This window comes from Papilio machaon, chromosome 15, assembly GCF_912999745.1.
Source record: "Papilio machaon chromosome 15, ilPapMach1.1, whole genome shotgun sequence".
In the NCBI taxonomy this organism is placed as follows: domain Eukaryota; kingdom Metazoa; phylum Arthropoda; class Insecta; order Lepidoptera; family Papilionidae; genus Papilio; species Papilio machaon.
Genome location: NC_060000.1, coordinates 2,187,014 through 2,196,818, shown reverse-complemented (window position 1 = coordinate 2,196,818; position 9,805 = coordinate 2,187,014). Strand labels below are relative to the sequence as shown.

The 9,805-nt window shown below is 36.7% G+C and overlaps 1 protein-coding gene across 1 annotated transcript; it reads left to right on the top strand.

The window, feature by feature from the left end:
• Nucleotides 1-76: 76 nt before the first annotated feature.
• On the top strand, nt 77-9,240 carry LOC106721012 (serine/threonine-protein kinase Tor). The gene is made up of 11 exons (XM_045681156.1): nt 77-397; nt 687-1,454; nt 1,657-4,238; nt 4,320-4,486; nt 4,586-4,871; nt 4,955-6,693; nt 7,009-7,168; nt 7,255-7,470; nt 7,704-8,075; nt 8,164-8,478; nt 8,790-9,240. The coding sequence occupies exons 1-11, from the start codon at nt 175-177 to the stop codon at nt 9,222-9,224; spliced, it is 7,263 nt and encodes a 2,420-aa protein (XP_045537112.1). The 5' UTR covers nt 77-174; the 3' UTR covers nt 9,225-9,240.
• Nucleotides 9,241-9,805: the final 565 nt, after the last annotated feature.

The window sequence follows — 9,805 nt, the reverse complement described above, 5'->3', positions numbered from 1 at the left end:
TAATGTATGATAGTTTTTAAGTGGTTAGATAAGTAATATTTTTGCAGTTTCTAAAAGTGTGATAGGATTAAGAATCGTCAATTTACAATAAGATGTTTTTATGCATTTATCATAGCGTTATTTGTTTCTTCAAAAAAAGTTTTTAAATATCAAAACAATCACAAAAATCACAAAATGACTGCTTATCAAATATCGGATTTGGTATCTGGATTAAAATCACGCCATGCAGATACTCGGCATAAGGCTATTCGAGAATTATTGCATTTTGCTAGGACTGATTTACGAGAAATGTCCCAAGATGTTTTAACGCAAGTCTTGGATGATTTTAACCAACATATACATGCACTGACATCCAGCTACGATAATAATGAAAAGAAAGCTGGGATACTCACAATAGGTAATTTTGAGGTTATTATTAATTTAAAAATATATGTTAGTTGTTAATTAAAAATTCCTCTACATTTACTGAGGCATTAACCTGATTGTATACTTCTGATGGTATAAACTAGAAGTATTTTTATCTTACCAATATTTAAAAAATTAATATATACTTTTTGGCTCATATGATGATAAATTAATGCTACGATATATTCTAAGCTTTTAACTATTTGTAATATTAAAATACTTAAACTAAAAAAATTAAAAAGTTTTTGATTATGATTTAAAGCATGTTACAATTGTTTTAGTCTGTCTTATTGGAGGGGATACTGAAACAACAAAAACGAGGCTTAATCGTTACGCTCAATATTTAAGAAATATATTTCCATCTAACGATGTCAGTATATTAGAACTGGCAGCTAAGACAATGGGACGTCTGGCTGTGTCCCTTGGAGTCAAGAGGGGAGAGTATGTTGAAATTGAAATTAAAAGAGCATATGAATGGTTATCCGAAGAGCGTAGTGAGAGTAAGCGACTGTCAGCTGTCTTAATACTACGAGAACTGGCAATTGCTATGCCTTCATACTTTTACCAACATATCAGTGGGTTTTTCCATAATATTCACAGTGCTCTCCGAGATCCTAAAGAACAGATACGTGAATTGGCTGCTAAGACTTTAAGAGCCGCATTTGTTGTGACATCTCAGAGAGAGCAACCGGACCAAAGCAATAAAGTACAATGGTATTCTGAATGCTATGAAGAAGCTATGACATCATTTTCTGATAACACTATTAGAGAACGAGGTTTGAGTAGAGATGAACATGTTCATGGTGCTTTGTTAATTTTGAATGAACTATTGAGATGTTCTAATGCTGCTTGGGAGAAGAAATACACAATGCTAATGCAGAAGTTAGATACAGAACAAGATGTGTCGGATGAAATGCTCTCTCTGAGTTCAAAGATGCACAACTCATGGACACTACAAAGTTTTGAGGAGAAGCATACTGCTGTTGGCATTTATGAGTCAAATATTTGTAGAAAACTAATTGTTGAAAAATATGAAAAGATAGCTTCTGGTAAGTTTATTTGCTAATGTTCTTTATTGAAAATATTTTTAATCATGGGCCAAAATGTAATACTTGATGGCTTTAGGAAAATGGATGAGTTGATTAATTTATTTCTTTTATTCATCCTGTAATGATGGCTTTAGGAAAATGGATGAGTTGATTAATTTATTTCTGTTATTCATCCTGTAATGATAATTATTATTTATTTCAGAGGTAATGGCACAACAAATATCAAGATCACATAGTGTCCATCAAATGTTATTGTTAATAATACCAAGACTGGCTGCTTTAAATAGAGATGCTTTTGCAAAGAAACATCTGAAGTCTACAATAAATCATCTCATAACTTTCTTAAGAGGAAGAGAAAAAGAAAAGGCTATGGCTTTTACTACACTCGGCCTGGTCTGTGTTGCTGTAGAGTGTGATATTCAAATATATTTGGGTAGAATTATAGAAATCATAAGACTAACTTTACCAGTTAAAGATGTGCCGAAGAAACGTATCGGAACTGATACTCCATTGTTCAATTGCGTGACTTTGCTAGGATTCGCAATGAAAGAAGATGTGGCTAGTGAAGTGAAAGAACTCCTGGATCCAATGTGTGCAACAGGTTTAAGTCCACAGCTTACCACATGTTTTAAGGAATTAAGTCAAAATTTACCATCACTGAAACTAGAAATAACAGATCGGTTGCTTAATATTCTTTCACTGATTCTTAGAAAGAAACCATATATTAGTAATAATTCCGAGCAGCACTTTACTCATATGTTATCCAATGCTTTATTGAGTGAACCTCAAGATGCTAATAAATTGGTTCTAGCTCTGCGTACTCTTGGTGCCTTTGATTTTGAATGGAATAATACATTAATGTCTTTCATCAGAAGGTGCACAGACTATTATTTACAGAGCGAACAGCACGACATTCGGCTAGAAGCTGTCAAAACGGCTGCAAAACTATTGATTAAAGCTATTGAAAGATGTGCTCAAACGAATTCTCGCACTTTAAGTCTGATCGTCGATGAATCGCTGGGAAAGCTTTTGGCTGTCGGTAGGTCAGATTTTGATCAAGAAGTACGTTTCAAAGTTCTGGAAGTCTTTACAAATCCAATCTTTGATAAATATTTAGCAAACGAAGAACACCTTAATAGTCTGTTTGTTGCAATAAATGATTCTAACAGTGAAGTGAGTGAGTTAGCATTATGCATAGTCAGTAGATTAAGTAATATTAACCCAAGTTATACTACTCCAACATTAAGAGAATATTTTGTGCAAGTTCTTATAGAGTTGCAGCACTCAGAATCTACTCGCAACAAAGAACAATCTCTAAGAATGGTTAACAATATCATATCACATGCGCCAAGGATTACTCGACAATTAGTCGATACTATTCTTAAAGTTCTCGTACCGAAACTTCGGGAAGAAACTGGAAATTCAGCTATGATTTTAACAATATTGAAAGCAATAGGAGATCTTGCTGAAATAAATGGTGGGGGAAATTCCTTAACTCAATGGCTACCGGAAGTGATATCAATTCAATTAGAAATTCTGGCAGATCCTAATCAGATTGAAAAAAGAAGTGTAGCACTATGGTCATTTGGACAAGTGATTAGTGCCATAGGCTATGTAGTTACACCTTACATGGAGTATCCACATTTAATGGACATGCTTTTAAATTTCCTAAAGACTGAACAACAAACTCGTGATAGGACAGAAACTATACGAGTTTTAGGTTTATTGGGCGCACTAGATCCGTACAAACATAGAGTAAATCAAGGATTGATAGACTTTCAAACAATGTCCACTTTAATTCCGATACCAGATACGACTGCGAATTACGATAATTTCGAAATGAATGTAAGTGATATGTTAGTAAACATGTCTCCGTTAGTCCTCGATGAATTTTATCCAGCGATTGCAGTCGCGTCTTTGATGAGGATGCTTCGCGATCCTATGTTGGCCAGACATCACACCAGCGTTGTGCACTCAGTGACTTTCATATTCCAAACATTAGGTATTAAATGTGTCCCATACATTTCTCGAGTAACACCTGGTCTTTTGTATGTAATTCGTACAACTGACAATAGTAACTTCCGTGAATTTTTATTCACTCAATTGGCGCAGCTAATTTCTGTCGTGAAAATTCATATACGACCATATTTAGAAGAAATATTCGACATAATTAGAGAGTATTGGACACCAGATAGCCCTCTACAACCTACTCTGATTTTATTAGTCGAACACATAACAGTAGCGATTGGAACTGAATTCAAAATCTATCTGAGAAAAATACTACCAAATATATTACGAGTATTAAAATACGATAGGACAAAGGATAAATTTTTAACAGAGAAACTATTGTTGGCAATACAAAAGTTTGAGAATAATCTAGACGACGTTTTACTGTCCGTTGTACCAGCTGTTACAGCTCTCTTTGACGGTAGAAATATTCCAACATCCATATCGAAACTGGCTTTGGAGACGATCGAACATTTATCCGTGTATTTATATTTAAAACCTTATTCGGCTATAATAATACAAGCTACTGCAAAAGTTTTAGACAACAATCCAGCTTTGAGACAAACTGCGATGAACACATTGTGCGCTTTAATAGTTCAAATGGGTCGTGAATATATAGATTATATTCCATCCATCGATAGAATACTGCAAAAGCATAAAATACATTATCCGAATTATATAGTGCTGGTAACGCGTTTACAAATTAACTCTACTCTCGCTTCGGATGATGATTATTTGGATGAAACTAGGTCGAGGTTACGAAATCAGAAAAGTGATGTAAGTTCTTTCAACCATTGATCAGATATTTAGGTTTATCTCAACTTTATGTTGATAAATGTATAAATTAAATAATTTTAGGTAATGAGAAATACAAGCGAAACTCAAGTTCAAAAGCTGACACTGAACGTAAAGAATTTACGAAAGTGTTGGTCGACAAATAATCTGATATCCAAAGAAGACTGGCTGGAGTGGTTGCGTCGACTTAGCGTTGGCTTCCTTACTGAGTCTAACAGTCACGCCATCAGGTAACCATATCGAGATTTTTAGTGTAATAATTACTTTAGATTATGTTTGCTTGTGTTACTATAACACTTTTAAAATTAATACTTTTATGATATTTCCAGGGCATGTTCGACATTATCTCAAAACTACCCTCAGTTAGCCAGTGACTTGTTTAATGCGGCATTCATGTCTTGTTGGACGGAGCTCGGTGAGCAGCCTCGCAGGGAGCTCGTGATGGCGTTAGAACGAGCTCTTACAGTACCCGATGTTCCAGAATTATCATTAGCTGTTTTGAATCTGGCTGAATTTTTGGAGCATTGTGAAAAAGGTGTCCTACCTATTTCAATTAAATTACTCGGAGACACCGCAATCAGTTGCCGAGCGTACGCTAAAGCATTGTACTACAAGGTATTCCTCTTTAAATCTTGTACATTCTCCCCCTTGAGATCATTTTTCATCATTTTTTTGCTTATGACTCTTAAATTTTTCAGGAAGAAGAGTATCGCCGAAATCCAACAACACAGGTTGTCGAAGCTCTAATACATATTAATAACAAACTTCAACAGAAAGAAGCAGCCAATGGCTTACTAGAAAAGGTGATTACGCAAAAGAAGAATGGCGATTGTTCTCTAAATGTTCACGTACGATGGTACGAAAAACTTCACAATTGGGAGCAAGCATTAGATCTGTATGATAAGAAATTAGAAGTTGAACCACAAGATACTGAAGCGAGATTGGGCATGATGAGGTGTTTGGAAGCAATGGGGGAATGGAGGAAGGTGTATAACATTACTAATGATCAATGGGATACTATGAGTGATGATTTCAAAACGAAATCCGCAAAGATCGCAGCGGCCGCGTCGTGGGGCTTACAGGAATGGGACTCTATGAAAAAGTATGTCAATTGTATTCCAGAAGACAGCCAAGATGGCGCGTTTTACAGAGCTATTTTATCGATCCACGAAGGTCAGTGGCCGGAGTCGAGGCATTACATAGACACTGCGAGAACTTTACTCGATGGCGAACTGACTTCAGTATTAGGCGAGAGTTACCAAAGGTCATATGGAGCCCTAGTCAATGCACAATTGCTGACAGAACTAGAGGAAGTTGTAACGTATAAACTTGTAGAAGAACGACGAAGTACTATACACAGAACTTGGTGGGCGAGGCTTCAAGGCGGTCAGCGTCTAGTCGAAGACTGGAGGAAGATGCTTCAAATACGAAGCCTTGTTATGACTCCTCGGGAAGATTTTCAGACTTGGCTTAAATTCGCTTCCCTGTGCCGAAAAACCGGTTCAGTAACACAAGCCCATAAGATTGTTCTTTCCATTTTGGGATGTGATCCCTACACGAATCCAGATATACTTCGAATGCAGGATCCGAGGATCGTATTGGCTTATAGTAAAAATTTGTGGGAAGGTGGAAATAAACGCTACGCATACGATGTACTGCAAAGGTTCGTTGATAACTCCGAACCAGAAAATGATGATCATTGCAAACTGCTCGCTCGATGTCACTTGAAGTTGGGCTCTTGGTGCGAGTCACTTCAGGAAATCAACGAGTTGTCTATACCGGAGATATTAAGGAATTACTCAGCTGCAACTATGCTGGCTCCCGATTGGTACAAGGCATGTCACGCGTGGGCCTGTATGAACTTCGAAACGGTCCTTTTTTATAAGCAGCAGGATAATATATCTGAAAGCAGTCTCGCCGGTGGTTCAGGAGAGAAAAAAGTGTCTAGAGCTGATTTTATAAATACACATACAATACCGGCTATCGAAGGGTTCTTTAAATCTATCAGTTTGTCAAATGGCAATTCCCTTCAAGATACATTGAGACTTCTTACTTTATGGTTCGACCATGGCCATCACCCAGCTATATACGATGCATTATTTGAAGGAATACGACAAATTGATATCAAAATATGGCTCCAAGTAATACCTCAGCTTATAGCTAGAATTGATTCACCGAGAAGTTTGGTTGCAAAATTAGTTCACATTTTACTAATAGATATTAGTAAATCCCATCCTCAGGCTTTAGTTTATCCTTTAACTGTAGCCACGAAATCTTCATTCGTAACGAGAAAAACTGCCGCCAACTATATACTAAAAACGATGTGCAGCCACTCTCAGAATCTTGTAACCGACGCTGCTTTGATATCAGAAGAATTAATTAAAGTAGCTATTTTGTGGCATGAACAGGTCTTTATAGCCCTTGATGAGGCTTCCCGGTAAGGATCCATTCCATTCGAATTTTAAACTAGTTATTATTTTTCCTTTACTGTTATACTAGCTTTTGCCCGCGATTCCGTCCGCGCGGAATTTAAAAAACTTAACAAGTAGCTTTGGCTACTCGGTAGGCTAAGAACACAGGTGTTCCTCCAGACTATGTTTAACATATGTGCCATATTTCATCAAGTCCTGTTTAGCCATTCCGGAGATACCTTCAAACATACATCCATCCAAACATTCGCATTTATTATAATATTAGTAAGAATTTTTGTTTCTATATGAAGTCTTTTAATGTATTTTTTGCCCTTTTGCAGATTGTATTTTAGTGAAAAAGACTACAGAGGAATGTTCAGAACACTAGACAAAATGCACACAATGCTTGAACGACCTCCGGAAACATTGAAAGAGGTATCATTCTTACAAATGTATGGGAGAGATTTACAAGAGGCACAGAGATGGTGCGAACTTTATAAGGTGAGAAGATTTTTGATACAAATATGTGAAAATGTGAACTTTTACTTTAATACTAATTTCTGGTATTTTTTTTGCTATTCCCCCAGGAGACGAGCGAGGAGCGCTACCTAAACGAGGCGTGGGATCTTTACTACCACGTGTTCCGGCGGCTGTCGGCTCAGTTCCGCTCGCTGACGTCACTGGAGCTGCAGTACGTGAGCGAGCGCCTGCACGCCTGCAGGGACTTTGAGCTCGCAGTACCCGGCTCATATGTACCCGATCAGAATGTGATCAGAATATCACATATTAAGAGCCAGTTGCAGGTGCGTTACTTCTTTATAATATTTCCTACACAATCATAGGTACGGTGACTGTTAAGATCAGGCTTAACTTCTTTAATTGTTTATTTTCTTTAAAGTTAAAAATACTTTTATCATGTAATCCGATGTATTTAATCTGTTTAAATATAGTTTTTGTCAGTTAATAACTAATTAATTAATCAACTATTTCATATGTTCTTTTTTAATTATCATTGTCTTCAATACTATATTTCAAGGTGATCAAATCAAAGCAAAGACCGCGTCGTCTTACAATCCAAGGATCTGATGGCAAAGAGTACATGTTCCTACTCAAAGGTCACGAGGATCTGAGGCAGGATGAGCGGGTGATGCAGCTCTTTGGTCTGGTCAATACCCTGCTACAGTCAGACACTAATACCTACCGCCACGACCTAGCCATACAGCGGTATGCAGTCATACCGCTATCCCCTAACTCCGGGCTCATAGGCTGGGTACCCCAGTGCGACACACTGTACAATCTTATCAGCGATTACAGAGACAAAAAATCTAACAAACTGGCTCTGAACACTGAGCAGCAGATCATGCAAAGAATGGCGTCCGACTATCAGAAGCTTATGTTGAAACACAAGGTAAATAACTAGATGACGTTGTTCTCAATTTTAAATATTATTTAAATTTAAGCACATTTTTTTTAACATGTAACTGTTTTCTTCTCAGGTGGAAATATTCGAGTACACATTATCGCAAACACCCGGAAATGACTTGGCAAGACTTCTCTGGCTGAAGAGTCCGTCAGCGGAGGCGTGGTTCGAGCGGCGCACCAACTACACGCGGTCACTGGCCGTCATGAGCATGGTGGGCTACATCCTCGGTCTCGGAGACAGGCACCCTTCAAACATAATGCTGCACAGAGTCTCAGGCAAAGTCCTGCACATAGATTTCGGTGATTGCTTCGAAGTTACACAAACTAGGGAGAAATTTCCGGAAAAAATACCATTTAGATTGACTAGGATGTTGATTAATGCTATGGAGGTAAGGTTTATTTGGTTTTTTCTATAGATATGACAGGTTTATGTGAAAAAAAACGAATACCGTGCTTACTACAAAGACTTTTAACGAAAAATATTTTGTTTTTATTTATTTTGTTTTTACACATCTTGTTGGGTTCTATAAACGAATGATCGGTTTAATTTATATCTCCAAGACATTTGATTATTTTATAATAGTACACATGTCCAATTTCACATATTAGAGTGTCTTAAAACGAAATATACTCAAATATAAACTTAATTTTGGTATAAATGACATGAATATAGTACTTTAGCTCTGTAATATTTTTCTAGGTGACCGGTATCGAAGGCACATATCGCTTTACATGCGAGTCAGTGATGCACGTGCTTCACAAACATCGCGACAGTGTGATGGCGGTACTCGAGGCTTTCGTATACGATCCGCTCTTAAACTGGCGGCTGATAGACAACGACCGTCATTCCATCACAGAGTCCACCTTCTCATCAGACATCGACTCCTCGTACTCTCTCCCCAGCAGGAGTAGAAACCATCTGCATTACGAATCATTAGAAATACCTCCAGAAGCTAGTCTTAATAAGCGAGCCCTCGCCATATTGAATCGTATTAGAGACAAACTGACAGGACGGGACTTCCCCCAAATAGAAGCGGTTGTGAGTGTACCGAAACAAGTCGATATGTTAATTAAAATTGCAACTAGTAATGAGAATTTATGTCAGTGTTATATTGGATGGTGTCCGTTTTGGTAAAATTACCGATTTATAAATAAGATGTATATATTTGCTTAAGGAGCATTTTTTTTGTAATTAATGTTAACTTATATTACTAATTCGTTAAATTATCTTTACCTGTTGTATTGATTCTTATTTCCTTTATATACAGTACTGAGCTGTAAAATAAATATTTAAATGATTAATTTGACTGGTTCGTCTTATTAAAGTTTTAGTTTCAGACTTAATACTATAGTCCCACAAGGATTTAATAGCAGTTGGTAAATATGTGAACTAACAATGTCATCTTGACAGCGCTATATTTTGACCAATAAGGGAGTGACAGTTGCACAGTTTAATGTTGCCATTTTCATAATGCCGAAATTCCACAAAAATATCATGCATGATGATCGGAAAAAGTTAGGAATTTTTTGTGGGACTATACAAAAGTAAAGCAAGTTAATAATTTCTTTGCTTTCCTAATTCATGTTTGTAGTTTCTTTTCTATTAAATAATTGTACATATAGGACATAATATATTGATTGTAACTCATAATTTATGTTATTCTATATACTATCTAGAATATTTTGTATGTTATCTTTTAGCTTCTCTTTTTTTGG

What these genes read in the sequence shown, in the direction of transcription:
- LOC106721012 (XM_045681156.1), top strand. Translation starts at nt 175, where the DNA reads ATGACTGCTTATCAAATATCGGATTTGGTATCTGGATTAAAATCACGC. An exon ending in CTAAAGCATTGTACTACAAG is followed by an intron (nt 4,872 to 4,954) that starts GTATTCCTCTTT and finishes TAAATTTTTCAG; the next exon opens with GAAGAAGAGTATCGCCGAAA. An exon ending in TGTTGATTAATGCTATGGAG is followed by an intron (nt 8,479 to 8,789) that starts GTAAGGTTTATT and finishes ATATTTTTCTAG; the next exon opens with GTGACCGGTATCGAAGGCAC.